At 37.4% G+C, this 21,489-nt stretch overlaps 1 protein-coding gene across 7 annotated transcripts in view; it reads right to left on the bottom strand.

Moving 5' to 3' along the window:
- The window catches only part of Slc4a4 (solute carrier family 4 member 4), a 335,973-nt gene that overhangs the window by 142,015 nt on the left and 172,469 nt on the right, over nt 1–21,489 (bottom strand). For all 7 annotated transcript variants that reach the window (XM_048785765.1, XM_048785761.1, XM_048785764.1 and 4 more), the window contains one exon: nt 4,484–4,560. In XM_048785765.1, coding sequence (XP_048641722.1) covers nt 4,484–4,560 — 77 coding nt within the window. The remainder of the gene's footprint in view (nt 1–4,483; nt 4,561–21,489) is intronic.

Raw genomic sequence — 21,489 nt, 5'->3', positions numbered from 1 at the left:
ATCTTGTTTGAAAGGGACCTAAGGATAATCGTGGCCACACAAGTTCCCTTCAAAAACACGTGGCCCAAGGAAAGCCATAGTCACTGAGCCATGGGGATGCTCACAGCAATTAGCAAAACCGTAGTGACCAAGGACTGTAACCCTCCTCACAACATACTTTTGTTCTCAAGTTTTCACAGATGCAATTCCCTCTGGAGCTGTTCTGACACAGCAGTGCCTCACTGGTCCCTGAAAACATGCTGAAGACCACTATTCTAATCTTGGAGATCATGATCTTTTCTCAGCCACCGTGCCTCCCTTGAGGGGTAAAGCAAGACTATCCATACTCAGTGTGAACTTCAGTGTTTGAGCCATAAAAAAGAAAAAAAGATGTTTGGGTATATTTCTGTCACCATAAATATGAACCAGCTACTAAGGCTAAGGGAAGCTCCGTGTATGCTCTGGGATGGAATCATACCTTCAAAACCATGAAAGAGTCATCTTACCTAAAAGAGGTTGACTTGCACCTATGTCATGTATGAGGAAGAGAAGGACTAGGAGTCATTCAGCTACCGAGTGTTTCCTTCTAGATTTCACTTTATGGCCATAATGGCTTAGCAATTTCAAGTTTGTATGTGACTTAATGGTTTCATCTTATTACTCTCTGACAAAATATCTAAACTTGGGTTTACTATCATAGAAGACCAACACTTCAAAAATAAAAAGGCACCCAAATTTATTTAAAGCTAATGGATAATAGATGATGCTTAAAAATTATAAAACACTTTACACATTAACCCTAGGCCAAATTTCATGAGGAGACCAATGGGATAAATTCTCAGGGAAGCCTGTTAAATAATAAGTATCAAGGAAGTGATAATCAGACAAGCAGCTCTAAGGCTATGTGATCCTTACATGTCTCCCTGGGAATCTGTAAGGTATTTCTATAAATTCTGTATCCACTGCAAACTCCAGACTGCAATTTCACTTAAAGTTGAACATGGAATTGTGAGACATTATTGCATTATTGATAAACGTGAAAAAAAGTCAATCCCTTCTGAAGTTATTGTACCAATGAGCACAGTACTTCTACAAGAGTTAAAGCTCAAAAGCAAAATGATGAGAAAAAATGTCTTATCCACTCAGCTAATTCTGTAACACATGAAAACTGAAACTAAAGATACCGCATTTGGTGAACGCCCATCTAACACGCATGTAAAGTTTTAAAAGATCAGGAAAGGAATAAAGGGGGATAAAAAACAAATCAATCTAAGATAACCAAGGAAGATAACTGCATAATGCAAAAACACAACTCCATAGCAACAAAATAGAAGAAGTTATTTATGTAGATTTACAACTAGATGAGCTCCAGATGTATTTTTAATCTACTGTCCACAGGTGTTTTTCTGCTTAATAAATATAACATCCAAGTTGGAATATTGTTAAAGCATTGAATCACCTAAATTTTGGCTATGCTCTTCTGCTGTTAACTATTTTGAGCTATTTCTCAATCAGGCAGCCGCTTCTGAAATCCTAAGTTCAGAGGCTTGGCAGAGCCAGAAAGAAAAAGTGCAGTCCACAGATTTGTTTCTTCTGTTTTCCCAAAACAGAATCTCATAAAAAAATATGCCCTCAAATTTTGTCACTATGTAGCTGTCAGAAAGAGCTGTTCTGTTCCTCTTTGTAACTCTGAACATTAAAACCATCCCTTGTGCTACTGGGAAGTTATATAGCTCCAGGAAGCCATGAGGCACCATTGCAACTGTTGAGATTGTATTCAGGCAGAATAATCAGTCAATCAGAAACTTCAGTCGCAGTAGGGTGGAAGTTTTTTGGGCCGACTTGGATAAGCACACAGGACAAGTTTGACTTTACTGCCAAGCTCACTTCCAGGACATTGGCTAATTAATTATAAAAGCTTTTCAAAACAAATTTAAGCCTGGCAACCTTTTTTCCTACCCCAACAGAGGAAAATCAGGTTAAAAAATTAAAGCCTAGATTCACTGTGTTAAAACAAGTCTTTAAAAAAGGGAGAGTGGGGTCAGATTTACCGTATCTTCATCTTATTTGCAAGTCCATCTTTTCTTCTCACCCTAAAATGACCTAGGGCCTTCTATATTTCTAGTTACTAAGAAAGAAGGTACAGAAAGAAACTGGAAATACTAATTTGAATTCCTCCCCTACTTTTGGTTGTGGAAGACATCATAAATCAGTCACAGTTCCTCTTCAAGCTCTTTGGTAGGAAGCAAAGAACAGATTTTTCTTCCTCTTCTTGGGCAGAAGAGCACATTAGATTAAGTATAATTACTGTAATAGACACCATTTGAATCGACAGTTGCTCTTATAATAGTATTTTTACCAACCTTCATTTGCTCGCTTTGAAAACAAGAGGAACAAAACTCTTTTGAGTTAAACCTTTGGGCTTCATCTTAACATGAACTTTCATGACTTTGAGATGTTAATGATAGGCAATGAAGATTCTGGTTTTAAGGACCCAGTCACACAGGTTTTATAGCAAAATGAACTTCAAAATATCATAATATCCCAACATATTTCTTCTATCACTAGAAACAAAATATCATGCAATTTGTATCATAAGTCATCAAACTTCTTCTACATATACCCAAATATGAAAAGATCCAAGAAGGTAGGAAATTTCTCTCAGCCAGAATTTACCAGCTGCCTATGACAAATTCTTGGCCAGAGGAGGGCTGTTCCTAAAAAAAGAATTCCTCAAAAAGTCTTGTCAACCAGATATACCTAACCTAACCAGTGTACTGCCTTACCCAATTTCAAGATCCCTGGCAAACAACCTAAATAGTCAACACTGCTTGGTAAATACTGAATGAAGCCAAATGTGCAAAAGAGCTTTGAAGGAAATCCTAGTGGTCTGGGTCTCCCTCTTCTGCTACAGGTACACACCTACCAATGTATCCAATATTTAAGTGATTTTCTCCCTGATTATTTCAGGAGTTGAACAGGTGGAAGGGAGGAGAAAATCCACATCAGCATTTGAGGGAGGAGGCATTCAAGGAGTCAAGAATTAATCTCAAGGCAAAGGTGGAGGAAAGTGATCAGTCCTGATCAAAAGAAGAAGCCCCTCTTTTGGAGAACAAGAATAAGTAAATGAAGATAGGAAGGACAACACCAGATTTCAGAGGGTCTTTAAAGTCAGGAAATTCCAAACTTAATTGGATAGTTTCCAATTCGGAGAAGAAAAATGAGGGTAATAATATGAAAAGCAAATTGAACTGGGAGAAAGTGGGAATAAAGGTTTAGTTCTAAAGGTTTTTCTAACAATCCAGATTGGAGATGATGACAGCCCTATTTGAGTATTGCTGGTGGAAAGGAGAAGGTAAAAAGAATCCAAGAGCCATTTCATAAGAAGGAATGTAATTTCACCTTTCCTGTTCTTTTTAAAATTCACCACCCCTATAAACCTCTGTCATTACTACAAGAGCTGCCAGTTAAAGAAGAACACTGTCATAAATATTGCCTTTTTTAGAAAAAAAAATAGCAAAGTGTGAAAAAGAAATCTTCAAAACCACCCTACTTAAAAGAGAAAGAAAGGAAGAATAAGGTCACATAAATGATACACAATTAGCAATGTCAAGCATGAAGCCAACTAGAATCACACTCTTCTATATCAAAGGACAAAAGGAGCAAGAATCAGATACTTGATTTTCTGAAGTGAGCCATATATTACTGTTTCCACTTAACAAAGTAGAAAACTGGGGTTCATTACATAACTATCTAGTTTTGAAACAAGTTCCAAGTCCATGGTACTTGCTTTTTGTTTCTTACTCTTTCCAACATAGCTACCTCCCCTACAACCCTGAAAATGGGTTGGGGTTTCTGTCCTTTTAAAAATATGCCACTTTGATTTATTTGAAGCCGTAACTTCTTTATTAATCAGGAAGCATCCTTTTATAAATATTGATAAACTATATTCTTGAAATACATCTCTCCACAGGTAGATACAGCCAACTGGGAAAATGGCCCACATTCTTTTGAAAAGAAAGCAGATTCAAATCCCAATTGCTCTTCATTTCAAATGGTTACTTGCTACATGTTTTAATAGACAAACAAATATAAAGCTAGAGAGATGATTTAACAATCAGTACCTGGGCCTGCTGTATCCCTCCAAAATTAACAACTGCCAACATTTCTTAGCTGTTTATAGTTTACCCAAACACTTTCATAAATTATCTCATTTAATCCTCACAATGCTCCTGAGTCAGAGGTTATTACTGTTTGAAAGCTAATCAACTATAGCTCCAAGGTTTAAAATGCCCAAACCATCACCACCCACAAAGGCTGGAATCAAGACGTAAATTCTGTTCTGACTCCAGAACTCTTCACATACTGGTTACCTTCCCTCAGGTAAAGTGCAAGCATAATGGTCCATGTTACGTGAGGCAACCATCATCTCTAATCTTTTCCTAGCATTGTTTAGACACACATTCACTTGTACATTTCAAAGAGTCAAGGATTCTTTGCTTACCTGGTCCTTCTCTGGTTTATCAGAAATGTCATTCAGACTGGAGGAAGTCAGATTCCTATGGGTCATGGCTGGACTACCTGGAAAAACACAAGTGATTTCTCATTAAAGACATCTCTTCAAGACTAAGACCTTGGTTGTATAATTCATAAACACTAGTAGACAAAGATGAGAATGATGATGATGCTTTTAAACACATTAGGATTCTCCTGAAGAATTTTCCAGAATTCAGGTTGGAGTACAAACATGGTTAAGTGGAAAATATTCAAAAATCCCAAATACTTTAAAAATCTTATTACCTGGTTCTACTTCAAGACAAGTTAAACTTTGAAATAAACTTCTAGGACAATAAGCATAAAGATAAATTTCCTGGGCTAGGGTTATAGCTCAGTGGTAGAGTGCCTGCCCCGCATGCATGGGGTGCTGGGTTCGATCCTCAGCAACACATAAAAATTTAAAAAAAAATAATAAAGATATTATGTCCATCTACAGCTGAAAAAAATTTAAAATAAAATAAATTTCCTCTGGTTTGGCTCACTACTATCTCTGCCTTCTCATACACATGTTAATATCCCTGGTTTCTTTTCCTTTTCCATGGCCTGCAGAAACCAATTCCTTCCTCATCAGCAGCAGAGCTGGCCCCTGGGTGCAAGCCTGGACCTCCTCTCCCCCAGGCCTTGACAGTCCTTCCTAGAACACCACTTTACTCTTTTTGATGGACCAGAAAAGCCACCTGCTTTCCCTTCTCTGAGAGAGATTTCAAACAGAATAGTTCTCCTTAGTGGGTATCTGATTTCTGGAATCCCCACTCTCTGCCTCACAGTCATATTCTCACAGGCTCCCCTGCTTCTCTGCATTTCCATTTGGCAATCTAAAATAAACACAGCCCCTTTGCCTCCTCAACATGCCAGACTTCTGCTTCAAGTCACAGGATAAATTTCATCAGGAATACTACATGGGAACCAATCTTCTCAGCACTATCACAGTTGTGGATAAAATTAATTGGCAATCCCTCCAGTTATTCTAGAAACTGTTACACACAAGTATAAAGAAAAAACATCAAGAACAGCCATAGATCATGTTCAGGTGGACCATGTTAATCAACAGAATACTGAACTTGCATTCTGCAGTTGGACCTGAAACTTGTGGGCTTACTAAGCAAAAGAGTAACTTTTTCAAATCCAGGGTGTTTGACCCAACCCCTGCAGGGTGCTGAGCAATGCATTCATTATTAATCCTCAATGATCTGACTCAGGTTGGTCTTCACAGCAAAAGGACAAGGGTTGAAAAGAAGCACAGAGGTTCAAATAGAGCGTCACATTGGCTTCAAAATCATCCTTTAGATTACAGACTAATTCCTTCACATAGAAACCCCAACACCTAATTTTACAAGAGACGAAAACCTACTCCTATTAAGTTAATTCTATGTAAAAGCAGCTCTTTAAGTAATATAATAGCCTTTAACTACCAGATCAGAAAAATCATAGTTTTCTTGAGCTGGCAAGACAGGGTATTTTCCACTCTGCTGCATTTCATTGAGTAAGCATGGCCTAGATCTCTTAAATCCTTTACCTGATGGGCGTTTTATTCTAGGAAAATTTGAGCACAGGGCATTATTTAAAGGAAAGTAACATTGGAAAAAGTGCTTCATAAGCAAAATTAAAAGAACCCCTCTGAAGGTGATATTTTCTGCTTTGAACTGTAACCTCTTTCTAGTGTCCATACAAAAGACATCTGGTACAAACTTGAATGCCCCCAAATAATGCTGAGATTGATTCTAATAGAAATGATGAATGGATACAATTTTGCACTTTATATTTAAAAACAAACGCAGTTATTTGAACTAACACAGTGAAAGGTCTGCCTGAGTGAAGAAATCTGAATTACATACTCCTAAAGAAATGTAGTCTTAGCAGTCCTAATAAGACTTACAAGTTAAAAGCAGCTTGTGTAGGATGAATACTCCAGACTGATTTCTAATTACCAATCAAATGTATGTTATTGGCTATGTTGAAATAATCTGAAAGCAGTTTTTCATTAAACAAGTTAAATTCCCTGGGCAACAGCCTAAACATATTGATTTGTTTGAAAGCTCTAAATACTGCAAAGGTATATTTCAGCTCAATCACCATCCTAATTGCTACAACCATAAGGAGGTAAACAACAAATAGATAAGGTTTTTTATGATAATGGTAAATTTGACTGATGTGTTAACTTTTCTAAGAAACCTCATATAGTACCTCATCATTTCTCTCACTTCTGAAATGTTATAGTACAGCTATCTATATTTATTCTAGAAGGTGAGGGGGGTGGTTTCAGAAGAAAGCCCAGGTTGAAGGAAGATGCAAGAAATAGATGAGAAAGAGAAGGCCAATGTTAAGAAACAATCAAATCTATTGCCCCTTCTTAACTTTATCCAATTCCCAGTATTAACAGCTTCACCAACATTTAACCTTGTGATATGCTGTAACAGCTCAGGAGTCAAAGCTCCCAGGTAACTAAGCATATAATCAGTATTCTTCAATTTTTTCCCTCTCTCTCCCTATCAAACTTCCCACCCCCATTCCACAACACCTTGAACAGGGACAGATGCTTCCCAATGCTCTTAATCAGTGGTTCCAAGTGTGGTCCCTAGACCAGCAGCATCTGTTTCCCTTAGGTACTACTTAGAAATGCAAAATTCTTGAGGCTCACCCCAGACCAACTCTATCAAAACTCTGGGTAGGGAGCATAGCAACATAGGTTTTAACAAACCTTCTAAGTGATTCTGAAACATGATAAAGATTGAGAACCACTGCTCAAAATAAAATAGTCATCTTAACAGTGTATGTCTACTCAGAATTGGAACTGGAAGAAGCACATTTAAGTCGGAGTAGCCAGAAGGGTAATTCTAATAACTTGCCCTCATCCAAATCACTGCTCCACAACTGTCCTATCTCAAGCAAAATCATTTGATTAGCATCCTTACCACATAAACACACAAAAGAATCCTATTTGGTTTTCCTTTGAGTCCTCACCTATACAACTAAATAAATAAATACTTTGTTTTGGAAACTCACTGATCAGACTTTTCCAGAAATGTATTATCCAAATCAAAGAAGACAGGACAAGAGCCAAATGATTACAAACCAGATTACATGTGGGAATCAGAAATTTGTGTGTGGATTTCAGCAAACCCAAGAAGCTGTTACACAACGGGTCCCTAACAACACATTCTATTGTGTACATTTTGCAACTGACATGCACTAAGACACACTGTCAGAATAAATCAGTGCATTCTATTTAGAGTTTGGGCCTACAATACAAATTTATTATACTACAATGCTGAGGGAGTTAGGGGACTAGAGAAAAATGTCACCTTGTACCAAACAGATGAAATACAAACATACCCTAAAGTGGGACAGGTGGTGAATCACTCAAAGCTACCATTGCAGATCCTGCCTTTTCTTTTCTTTTCCTTAATTAGAGGTTTATAGCTATACAGAGTAGTTGATTCATTCAGACCAACTCATACATGCATGGAATTTGATTTCAGGACATACAAATGTCTTAGCCCTGATTTTTATCCAAAGAAACTTTGTGGGTTTTTTTTTTTTTTAACGGTTGTTTTTTTTTAAGGGAAGAACTAGTCTTGAGTGCATAGTCATAATTAATTTCCATATCACTGTTTTCTAGCCATAAGGGGGAAAAATAAAAGCTTTGGAGAATCACATTTTCAAGCAGTTTCACACAATCAAAAACAATTTCATTTGCAAAGTACCCATTTGGCAGGTACATACTGTTTCTATAAAAATTAATTACATTCTGTACTGTTTGAAAATCATTGTTATTCTTTAGCATACATGTAGCAATTCATAAAGTCCTTTGCAATTCTACTAGATATAATGGGGTATAGAGAATGCATAGCATGGAATGATACTTAAATATGTACATAAAAATGTAAATATGTATAAACACAATGGCAGCCCCCTCATCTCAAACTACATAATGAGCCAACAGAGAACACAGGGACAAGTTAAAACAAATAGCTCAGGTCTTTGAAATACACTGGGTTCTTTTTTCTTAAGAATATATAACATTTTCAGAATAAAAAATAACTAAGGTAACATACAAGTTACAGATATATAAGTTCATGTTAGAAAATTCAGAGGTATGAATCTAATCTGCACTGTGTAGGACCATAAACTAAATAGCAAATGTAATTTCAGGAAAATGCATGTGCTATACTTTGGATATGGAATGCTCCCTACCCCTGTCCCCTGTATTGAAGGTTTAGTCCTTACCCTGTGGGACTGGGAGTTGGTGGAACCTTTAGGAGATGGAACTTAGTAAGAGGAAGGTAGGCCATTGGAGATAATACCATGAAGTAAACAGATGTTTTCTGCCACAACTTCCCACCATGATGTACTATTCTACCACTGGCCCAAAGCAGCAGGACCAAGTGACCATGAAATAAATCACTTAGAATACTTATAATAATACTTCTAAAACTTGAGCCAAAATAAATCTTTCCTCCTTGCAAATTGTTTATCTCAGGTATTTTGTTGCAGTGACAAAAATCTGACTAACAGCTTGTTAATGTGTTCTGTATCCCCATTGACTCCACTGATAATCCTCCCTGCTCTATAGACATAACAAACTTACTGAAGATGTCTACATCCAAGCTTAATGATTAACTAATCTCTTTGAGTACATATCTTATTTAATCTTCATATCAACACTGGAAGATTGGTATTATTATTACCACTTAATGTTAAACAAATGAACTTCAAGAAGGTTAAGTTCATGATTACAACCGAAATTTAAAATTAGATTTCTTAATACCAGTCCCACCTCCTCTATAAAGAAAACTGCTCTATGCTATTTACACAAATAGACACATGTCCTTCATCATGTCAATGAAGAGAAAGTATAATGTACAACCATGAAGAATATATCCTATTTCCGTGCCAACTGTGTACAACATAACATTGCTGAGGGTGTTTGAGACAAATATGTTCTAGGTTTTCAACTTAGCTGTTCCCAAAGACGGAATCTGTATTTCTTCACTTTTTCATTTTCATAAAGAAAAGAACAGGAAAAGTATTGAACTCAGCTATTCTGTATACAACTGTGATTAAGCAGCACCAAACCACAACTCTGTGACAAAGAAGAAAGGATGCTAAAAGCAATAAGAATATAATTATAAGATAATAACACCACATGCTTCTAAATGTCCTACATCGTCATAGCCAAGTGTTTGGGAAATTCCATAATGTACACAAAGCCAATTCTCCATTATTTCCATATTGGTTTTCCACATTTCAAGTTACTCCAACTACAACTTCTTCCCATTTCAACCACTAAAAACAGAAATAGAACAAGGATAATAAATCATTTAGAATACTTACAATAAATTTGAGACTCTCTGGAAGGAATAGCTTAGTTTTCTATCACAACAGGCTATCAAAAGCAATTCCCACCAAAAGTACTTTAAAAATACGCAGATTATTAAGATTCCGAATCTACTCCCTTCACCCATCTTTTAAATAAAATGCAGAAATACATAAAATGCAAGTATTAGACTAAGGAAAGCTAAAATACTGTCAGTCATTAGGAGCTTTTTGAAAGAATTTCATAAATAAGAAATCAGTTTGTCTATTTTTGTTTCATTTTAATTGTTTGGTTTAGGAAGTTTTTATTGTTTGTTTCTTCATAATTTTCTATAATATAAACTCCAAGAACCCAGAGCCAAGGTACTTGGTTTTGTCTTGTTCACAGTTCTAGCCTTAGAGCTTGGCATTAGTGGAGCCTCATAAATATTGGTGAATGAATAAAGCAAGTGGGTATCATCTGACCTCCATCTGGAATTACTACTCTAAACACAACTGTGCTAAGTCCATCTCCTATGGAGGGAGATGCTGCATGTACCCTCCAAGAGCCTTCAGACTTGGAAAGTCTGAGTGTAAATAAGGAAGAAGTCTGTTGCTGGCCCAGAACTAACAGAACCCAAGGACTCTGCCAAGCTGGCCAAAGGCCTGTCAGCCAACGGAAGGAACAGAAGTCAGAAGTGATAACGGGAAAAAGAAAACCCTGCAAACCAAGAACCAAGAGTGAGGATGCAGGAGAAATGGGACAGGGTGTCCAGTCTGGGCCAAAGGAAAGGAGAGCCCTGAGACAAAGAAAAGCCAGAGGGGTAGGTGGCACTGAAATCACTGGAAGCACGTGATTAACTTGGAAAGTGAAAGAAATTTGGAGGAAAGACGATGACATCAAAAGACCCAGATAACTATCAAAGTATGTGAGTGAAGTTCAGCCAAAAGTGAAATCATCCCTAACGTATGGGACAAAGATAACAGAGAAGATGCTCTTACACAGAGAGCTAGAAGTGTGCAGGAGTCAGATCACAGCAGGACACCTGTAACAAGGAGGTGCGCAATCAACACCCTCTTCTTTTTTGTTAACATTTTTAGATTTTTGATCAATTGTTTATTTGTTCTAATTTGTTATACATGACAGCAGAATGCATTTAGATTCATAGTATACAAATAGAGCACAATTATTCATTTCTCTGGTTGTGCACCAAGTAGAGTCACACCATTTGTGTCTTCATATATGTACCTACAGTAATGAAGTCCATCTCATTACACCATCTTTCCTACGCCCATACCTCTTCCATTCCCCTTTCTCCTCTATCCATAGTTCCTCCATTCCTCCCATGCTCCCCCCCAACCTCCATTATGAATTAGCAATCATTTAGCCTTTGGTTTTTTGGGATTGGCTAACTTCACTTATCACGATATTCTTCAACTCCATCTATTTTCCTGCAAATGCCATGATTTTATTCTTTTTTAATGCTAAGTAATATTCTATTGTGTATATATACCACACTTACTTTATCCATTCATCCACAGAAGGGCATCTAGGTTGGCTCCACAGATTAGCTATTGTGAATTGTGCTGCTGTAAACATTGATGTGGCTGTGTCACTACAGTATGCTGTTTTTCAGTCCTTTGGTTACAAACTGAGGAATGGGATAACTGGGTCAAATGGTGGTTCCACTCCAAGTTTTCTAAGAAATCTCCCTATTGCTTTCCAGATTGGCTGCACCAATTTGCAGTCCCACCAGCAATGTAAGAGTGTGCCTTTTTCCCCACATCCTCGCCAACACTTACTGTTGCTTGTATTCTTAATAACTGCCATCTGACTGGAGTGAGATGAAATCTTAGAGTAGTTTTGATTTGCATTTCTCTAATTGTAGAGATGTTGAACATTTTTTCATATATTTGTTAATCGATTGTATATCATCTTCTGAGAAATGTCTATTCAGTTCCTTAGCCCATTTATTGATTGGGTTATTTGGTTTTTTGGTGTGAGTTTTTTATTATTATTTCTTTATATATCCTGGAGATTAGTGCTCTATCTGATGTGCATGTGTTAAAAATTTGCTCCCATTCTGTTGGCTCTCTATTTACCTCACTGATTGTTTCTTTTGCTGAGAAGAAGCTTTCAGTTTGAATCCATCCCATTACTAATTCTTGATTTAATTTCTTGCCCTTTAGGAGTCTTGTTAAGGAAGTAGGGGCCTAATCTGACACGATGAAGATCTGGGCCTTCTTTTTCTTCTATTAGGTGCAGGTACCACCCTCTTCTTTCAAAGATTGTTCTATACTCTACACCCTCTACTATCTAAGCCCCTTTGATAATCTTCTAACCTCAACTTCCTTCACTCAATAATAACACTCCACTAAACATTTAATTTTTATAGTGACTTAAAATAGGCAGCTTAATTTTTTGAAAAGTTCTTCATTCTCAACTACCGCCCCCAACACACACACGACATAAAATCACTAGTCATCTGAGAAAGCATTCAGAAACAGACCATGGTTTGAAAATTTATTAAAAAGGAAATTCCCTATAAAGTACTATAAGGAATCTGTTGTCCTTTCAATTATAGTGTTTTGTGATTCTATAAAAGTTCTCTCAAAGGACATACACATACACATGAGCACATATATATGCAGACACACACTATGCATGCACACATGCAAAAATTAAAACTATGAACAAAAAACTTAGGTAGATATATCTAAAATACTTTGTGATCTTCTTACCTCACAGAAACAGAAAAGAGCAGTACCTATAGCAAGCTCATGCTAGTTAATAATAGTGTAAACAGGGAAGGCCTATCAATGGCAGAATATGAGAGCAGTAAAGGAACATCTCACTGTCTTCATTCCAAAAAGGTACCAACCCAAACTGATATTCACGAAATGCCCCTAAACTAAGTTAAAGAGGAATATGAGTAGGTTCCTGCAGCCACATCATTGCAAGGACTGGACGTTTACCAGTGTGTGACTGGATAAGTTTGGGCTACTCTCTTGCACACATATATAGACACCAAATACAACATAATAGTAAAAATATCATTCATAGGATTAAGGAATTCTCTGATTTGATGAAGTGAGTTTTAAATATTTTAAGAAAGCTACCAGTTCAAGATAATATACTTAGCATATGACTTAATAGATGGGTTTACTTCCACACCCTTCCTAGATATTTCTAACAAAAATACTAAAAAAAAAAAAAAAAAAAAAAAAAAAAAAAAAAAAAAAAAAAAAANNNNGAGAGAGAGAGAGAGAGAGAGAGAGAGAGAGAGAGAGAGGGGAGAGCATGAGCAAGAGAGATGATTATAACAAATAATACCCCTGCCAGGCACAACTACGCACACCTGTAATCCCAGTGACTTGGGAGGCTGAGACTGGAAGATCACAAGTTTAAATCCAGCTACAGCAATTTAGTAAGGCCTTAAGCAATATAATGAGGCCCTGTCTCAAATAAAAAGGGCTAGGGATGTCACTCAGTGGTAAGGTAAAGTGTCCCTGAGTTAAACCCCCAGAACAATAACAACAACAACAACAAAATTTCAAAATCCTCAATACAAGAGCTAGAAAATAACAAGAAAGTCTTCCAAAAAAACAAGGAGACGGGGTGGACAATGCCAGGAAACATAAGAGAATATATCAGAGTATAGCAAATCAATCCAAGAAGCCCCATATCTAATAATTAGGAGTCCTATTAGGTCAGAACAACAAAAAGGAGGGAAAGAACACTCTGAGAGAATAACCCAGAGCTAAAGGACATGCTTCTTCCACTCACAAGGGCCTCTAGGGGATAATAAAACAAACCACAAAAAATTAAAAAAAAAAATCCCAGTCTTGTATGTAGATGAGTCATTGTGAAACTTCCTCACACCAAGAATGAAGAGAATATTCTAAAATGTTCTGACCAGAAATAGATCTTGGAATTCTCTTAAGCAGCAGAAACCAAAGTTCCATGGTAGAAGTTAATGGAACCCTGTTTTCAAAGTTCTAAAAAAAAATTACTTTCAATCAGGGATTCTACATGCTTCCAAATCATCAGGCATGGGGGGAAAAGAAAGAAAAAAATTCAGGTGAAAAATGTTAATATTAGTATACCCTTTCATACAAAGTTACCTGACCATGTGATTTAGCAAAATGAGGTAATGACTAAGGAAGGGTATATGTGGTCTCCAACTCTGGAGAGCCAGAGAAGCAAACCTCAGAATACCCACCATACAGCAGGCCCAGGGACAAGCAGGAGGGTGGTAAAGGAGACAGGGGAATCCACATGAAGGGGCAGCCCTGCCAGAAGGTGACACCCAGGCACACTACAGGTGTATTAGCATGCCTGCAACACTGAAAGAGCTTGAGAATACAGTAATAGGTAATTTTTAATGCAATTCAAAACTCTAGTTTAAAAAAAGATGTTCACAAAAGAAAATGTACTTACAGCTCATTACATAGCTTTAGAGTGAACTATATTCATGCAGTCATAATACAAATTCTATTTATGGATTCCTAGCATTAGAATCAACTGACAGAGAAAGCACACATTTATTTATAGATAAAGATGAGAATGTAAATCTAACCAGTATTGACAATAAAAGTAAAAGAAGCAATGACAGAAGCCTGGAAGTGTCAGCATTAAGGAAGGGCCAGGGACAGGTCCAATATTTCAGTCGAAATATTATTTATAATTTTATAATTATTTATAATTTTATAATTATTTATAATTTTTTTAATTATGGCAAAGGAAACTTTTTCTGAAATCTGTCTAAGTTTTCAAAGATTATAATCCATAGCTGTAGTTACCAAAAATTCTTATACCTGAAAAGTATGAGTATGTGCAGAAAAGGCACAATATTAACAAGATCCTCCATGTACAGTCAAATAAATATATAGATGTAGACACATTCTCTGAGCCTCCACTTAACAAATGTAGCCCCCTCCCCTTGTGCTCTAGATTTATGGCTCACAAAACATATTTGGGGAAAAGTCATTCAATTGGCTTCCTTGTGTGACCAACTCCTCATGACCTTGCTGACTGCATGTCCCACTTGCCTTGTATATACCTATTCATAAGCTCATCTTCAGCCAAAGTGACATTTAGGGTCCTCCTAAAGTTACCCTGGGGAATTCCAGGTGGAAACAAGAAGGTCCAGGATTTCCTTCTTATTGAAAGCTGAAGCTGAACTGAGAAGCTTGCAGCTCTAATTTAATACTAACCTACTTCTAAATCACCTCTACTAAGAAGTTGGAACTAAGAAGTTCCAAAGGTGAGGGTATTTTATTTTATAACCCAGACCTGCCTGGTAGTAACTACCATGATCATTTTTTTTTTTTTTTTTTTACTAATATGAGCTGGGAAAGGAGATAAAATGGTGGCTCACACCTTTCCTTTCTGGGAAGAGCCTACTGGATCCATATAGAGAAGTAAAAGAATCATGCCAACATGTTATCATAGAAGGAAGACAAAGCAAGAGTAAGAAAAGATTAGCCAATTGAGTAATAATCCCTCATAGGATTGTTATAAAAATTAAACAAGAAAATGCATAAGAAGGGTCTGCTTAGATGTTCAATAAATGTTAGTTTTCTTTCCATTTTTCCCTGCAATCATGTGCCACTCAGAACTCAAGATTCTTAGGAAAATGTGAACTACATTTGCCATTGTGAGGTCCCGTAACCAGTCATCCTTTGTAATTTTCCAGTCTAAGGTGATGAGTTCAGAGAACTGAGAGGTTGCAATTCTAACTGATATCTTGAGGTTGAGGTTGAAATCATCTAAGTCAACTCAAGAAATGAAGACTGAGGACTAAATGGAGCTATATGTGGTCATACCAGGCAAACCAATGTGAGACAGCTTCTAGCAAAAGTGTTAGACATCTCATTGAGTGCAGAGGTCATTAACAATCATTTACTTTAAAAACCTATGCAATAAGCACCTTACTTACATATATTACATTGTGGGTATAAAAAGGTCGTTAATGGTAATCTCTAATATTCTTTTGAGGAGCTGTGATCTAGTTTGTCATTCTGATGGAGGACAAGACACACTTTTCTACATCTGCTACTAAAATGGTGTGGAGGATGAGCTGGTGGAAAAAAAAAAGAGCAAGTGTTAAAACATATGAAGCATCATGAGGAAAAAAAGCAGAGATTTTGAGAATGCTTCACTGAGTCTAGTTATGCTAGTTAAAGATTGCTTAAATCAGTGGGCAAAGGTAATTTCTTTAAAAAAAAAAAACTCTATTTTCTGCTGAACCAAGATAAAGAGAAATGAAACAGAGAATAAGAAAGAAACACTGACTAGAAAAAATGTGAACCAGAAGCAGAACTTCAGCTTCTAAAATCCTCTGATACAGTACTACTAAAGTTTTCTCACAGTTGTACATTATCTGTGGACCAGGAATACAATACAGAGGGTACAATAAATTTAGATGCCCCAGGGAAAAGTCCCTGGTAGGTTGGGCGTGTTATTATAGATGTGGCTCATATAATAACAGAGTCAAAGGGCACCTGGGTGCCCTCTAACCTACTTTTCAAATGTGATTCTTCCTATAACATTAGATACAGCTAGTTTCCTACTATCTGCTTACATACTTTTGCTGACAGGAAATCTGCCACTTATGAAACAATCCCTTTCACTGTAGTGAAGTTCTTCTTATATTTGGTAAACTGCATCCATACCCCAGGTAAGCAGTAGCATTTTCAAGGATCAAAGTCAGTACATACATTACATTCAGAGTGCCAACTAAAGCACACACTTGCTCAGAAAGACTGATTTCCACTCAGATACACATAATTTATATTTCTCTTCTTAGAAATAATGTACATCTTCATATGTTCCCAGGCTTTACTGAGAATTTCCATACATAGAAACCCTCACCTTATCTTTGACAATTCTCTACCAGCAGGGAGCTAGTCCATAAAGTTCCCATCCCTCCCAGAAGCTAGTGTACAAAGGGCCTTTAGTGGGAAATTCTGTCCCCTTGTACAAGAGGGAGATACCTATATCCTCACCAAGAGGGCTTTATCAGCCTGAATTTAGAAAAAAGTAAATCTGCAGCAGTCCACAGATCCTCTTTGAAAATCAATGGATTCTAGAAATGAATTCCATTCTTATCCAGAGACATAAAGAGCCTAAAGCAAATATCTTCCTCACTACAATGTTCATCCATGGGTCTAATATTGTTCTCTAAAGCAACAAAGCAAGGTCTACTTTCCTCTACATATTTGTATTAGGCCAGCTCTCTTGGGCCAACTAAGGATGACCATGCCTAGACGTCTCAGTGTCTGGTCACCTCTTAGATGGTCTCCAGGTTATCATTCTCTTCCACCAGATGTGAACCACTTACCCACAAGGACTTCTCACCCTACTCATGATAAGCCTAGCTTATCATAAACATCAGTGTTCCTCTTATGGTAAACAGGTTTAACTGGCAGATCTCTGAAGACAGGGACTGGGTGTCTTGATCACTGTATATTTCCAGCACCTTGCTTAGAACTGCGCAAAGAGTAATCCTCAAAAATATTTAAGGGAATGATCCAGGCAGGAGGATCAAGAGTTCAAAGCCAGCCTTAACAACAACAAGGCCTAAGCAACTCAGTGAGACCCTGTCTCTAAATAAAATACAAAATAGGTCTGGGGATGTGTGTGACTTGATAGTTGAGTCCCCCAGAGTTCAATCCCCAAGTACCACCCCCCAAAAAAGTATTTAAGTGAATGAATGAATTTGACAATCCAAATGAATTATTATAACACCTCAAAATTCTACCACTATATCTGGAAATAGTGAAATTATTACCAGTAAAGGGAGAAGGAACCTTCCCAGTTCATAGTTAAAATAACTACTTTTACTAAAGACCACAGTTATAACTATGATTGACATTATTTACAAATAATAATACAATATGAGCTATTAGCTGGAAATCCTTCATACACATTCTAGGCACTTCCCTAGAAATGCAGACAAAAAGTTTCTAAGATGGCTTTTGGAAGTTGGGGAAATGATTCAACCTTGAGACTTTAAACCCAGAGCCCAGCTTAAATGTGTGCTAGATGTACAGATATGACCAAGGAGAAAAACATGACATTATAATTGGATTTACCATATTCTTCTTCAAAAAGGATACTGATATTAGTCTCTCCACTACATTTACCTAACAAGACTGTACACCAGTTCATAACCATGGTTACTACTTGCAGAACACATAGTGTACAGCTTTCTGAAAACAAAGTTGGTCACAGCCCATCGTAGTTTGTGTACCCCAACTATTACCTGGGGTTGAGAAGAATGGCCTTAGAAAACAGAAACATCCCAGAAAGTTACGCTTTGGAATGCTGACTTGTTGCCTCTCACTGAGGGACACCAGGAATTTCATATTCTGAGCCAAAACAGCGAAACTCTGAGTTATCCGTGTCCATACTTCTTTTTAGCAGACAAAAGTAGTATCCGTGGCAAGAGTAGTATCAGAACGAATGATAAGCAGAGCAAGGAATGAAGAGGGAAAGTGCCATCTGGAGTCTACACTGAGTGCAACGCCAGTTAACCTATCTCCTGGGTGACCTCAAACACTTCCTTTCAGACAGGTAGGGTTACAGAAAAGAACCACCTCAGATTCTCATGGGTTAACTCTACTGTAATTGATTTCTCACTCTTGACACTGACTACTGTGGATTGACAGGGACATGGTTCTGCATCTCTGTTCTTATACCAGGACCCAGTTGCAGGTAGCAGCTACTCTCTAGAACATTGTTGGTTGGAGGAAGAACAGATGAGTGATGTGTGCAGTGTCTCTAGAAGCTCCCCCTGGGACTGATACCCAGTACTTCTGCTCACAATTTCTTGGCCAAAGCAAGTATGTGGTCACACCTAACCTCAATTGGGCAAAAAAGTACAGTCTTCATAAGTTCCCCGAAAAAAGGGAAAGCTGGAATATTTGTGAATAACCCTAATGCCTACCATAAATACATAACCTACTGATCCCAGGTGCCTTCAGCTACAAGAAAAGCCGGTGATGCCTATCTCATAAGAATATTCTGTGGGAACCACATACATAAATGATAGGGAGTACCCATAGTTGCCCTGGTTGTGATATCTCAATAATGGATAGAATTACCCAGTCAGCAAGAAATGGAGGCCATGGGCAGAGAGACCAATCATCAAAATCTACTACTATTAGAAGCTAGAGAAAACCCAGAGCTTCCCCCATGGCACTGCAGCCGGTCAGTTTTGGGATGATGTTAAAAATACTGATCTGATAAACCAAGAAAAGATGAGATGTTACCTCATCTTTTCTCTCATTTTCAGATTAAGTGTTCATTTAATCAACAAGTATTATAAAATATCTATGTGTCAGACACCATATTAGACCCTGGGTGAAAAAAATAAATCATTGTTTCTTATCCCACCCCATCCCCCAAAAAACAACCTTTCTAAGAATCAGAGTTTATGCCTAGTAACAGTTCTCTATACCACCACCATCAATAAATAAATAATACAAACAAGAAAATCTAAATGAATTTGAGAAATTAATCATCATTCCTTCCAAAACTTTTGTTTTGTCCAAAAGTCAAAACCAAAAATGTAATGATCTATTTAAAAGGTTTGTCTCAAGCTCTGGATACTACATATTCTGCTTAAGTAGATGGAACATATTCTATTTCCTCTCTTTTCTTCAGATTGACTAAACTCTTAAAGACACTCATAAAAGATCTTCTCCATAACAACCTGGTAAGGAAAGAGATATAGGTGTGACTGACAACACATGGTTAACAAATAATTTAGCCATGGTGAGAATCATGTGGATGAACTGGTCCAGTCAAACATTTACTGAACATTTACCAAGTGTGTGACATTACGCTTGGCACTAGGAACAAAGACAAATGGGATGTGGTTCAAGTTCTTTAGCCACTTTGCCAACAATGCAGGTGTGATAATAAATCTGTGGGGGCAGGAGAGTTGGGCTACAAGAACATAGTGAGGGAGAAGCCTTTGGTGGGATAGGAGAGAGGAACAAGAACAACATGAAAAAAAAAAATTCTCCTGGAGGAAATGTGAACTTCAATGACAGGTTAAATTTAGTCACATCAAGTGGGGGTCACTAAACAGAATATGTGAGATGGAAACACATGCAGTCTGGGCATGTGAGGATCTAAATCTAAATTACTTGAGCATGAAGTATAAGAGTGGAATGCCAAAAGATGATTAGGGAGTTAAGCAACGACCAAGTCAAGAAGCATCTCACAGGCTAGAAAACTTGGGCTTGATCTTACAAATATCAGCCAGACTAGGGGCCATGAGCTTGGACTTAATAATAATAGGAATTTCACTCAAGGTTTTTGATTAAAAAAAAAAAGCTACACTTGTAGCTTATTTAGGTCCTTCTGGCAGTTGTGAAGGATTAATTTAAATGTGTAGTAGTAGTAATAGAAGGATTCATTTAAAGAAGTAATAACAAAGGCTTGGAAAAGAAGTAGCAATTGAAATGGTCCACAAAGGAGATGATAAGGCCCTGAAGCAGAGTAGCTATAACAAAAGGGTTCATGATGGGCAGGAATTAATAAGAAGCAAAGCGGCATAAGAAGATGGAGAATGGAGAATGAAGAGGAGTCCAAAATAAAAGGGGTTTGTTGGCCTAGCAGGAGAATGGATGAGGGTCTACAGAGCTGGGAGATGCATTCAAAGGAGTAGAACTGAGATGTGAATTACCAGGACAGCCATACATATCATAAACATTCAGCTTACCACAGAAAGAAAAACCCTATTTCTGAAGATTCTGCCAGCAATTTTCATCAAAGTAAAATTCTACTGTTTGCTGCCAAGAAGAAATTTCATTATTAACTTTGAAATTGATATCCACAGCTAGAATATTACATTTGCTTTTCCCCCTCATCTCTCTCACTCACATGTGCACAGACATACTAACTCAAGTAGGTAGATCTTCAGTTGTCTCCAGTAATTAAATCCAGACATTGTCAGGTCTAATAAGAGTATTTTATTGTATATTTGCAAGAAAGACTCTCCATCAGTTTCAAATTACTCTAGTCTACCTCAGAAGTCCCCTGGAAGACCACAGTTCAATAGGTTCTTTGGTAGACCTTGAACTGGTAAATCCAACCTCCTTCATTAGAAGAGAACTCTCATCTTCCTCATATAAGAGTACATGGTGAGGGAGAAAGATTTTCTGTATACTGGTTTTGCACAGCTTCACAATGCTGACACACTTCAAAGTCAAGGCTACAATTCCTGTTGTGATTGGGTGGTAGTCAAATACCACTAGTCAAATACTAGTGAATTGCTACCTTCTGGGCATAAACAGTCCTTGAAGTAATGTGTGGATACATGACTAACTATGTCAAATGAAATGTACTGGTACAAGTTTAACAGGCAGCCTATGCATTACCATGAATCTTGTCTGCTGCTAGTGTCTGTGGAAACATGCGTTGAGCCTGAATCCTGATGAAGGATGTTGAGCAGAGCCCCCTAAATACCTACATTAGATATGCAGTAGCATGAATAAAAAAGAAACTTTTGTCGAGTTAAGCACCTGAGATGCAGGGAGAGGGGGGTTGTCACTGAAGCAAAATCTAGCCCTTCCTGACTACTAGTTATCATGTTCTTCTTATCCCCTTAAAATTATCCTCTATCAAGTATCCCTCACCAG

The sequence above is a fragment of the Marmota marmota genome, unplaced genomic scaffold, assembly GCF_001458135.2.
Source record: "Marmota marmota marmota unplaced genomic scaffold, marMar, whole genome shotgun sequence".
In the NCBI taxonomy this organism is placed as follows: domain Eukaryota; kingdom Metazoa; phylum Chordata; class Mammalia; order Rodentia; family Sciuridae; genus Marmota; species Marmota marmota.
Note: the sequence above shows the minus strand (reverse complement) of the source record. Positions and strands in the feature narration are given on the sequence as shown.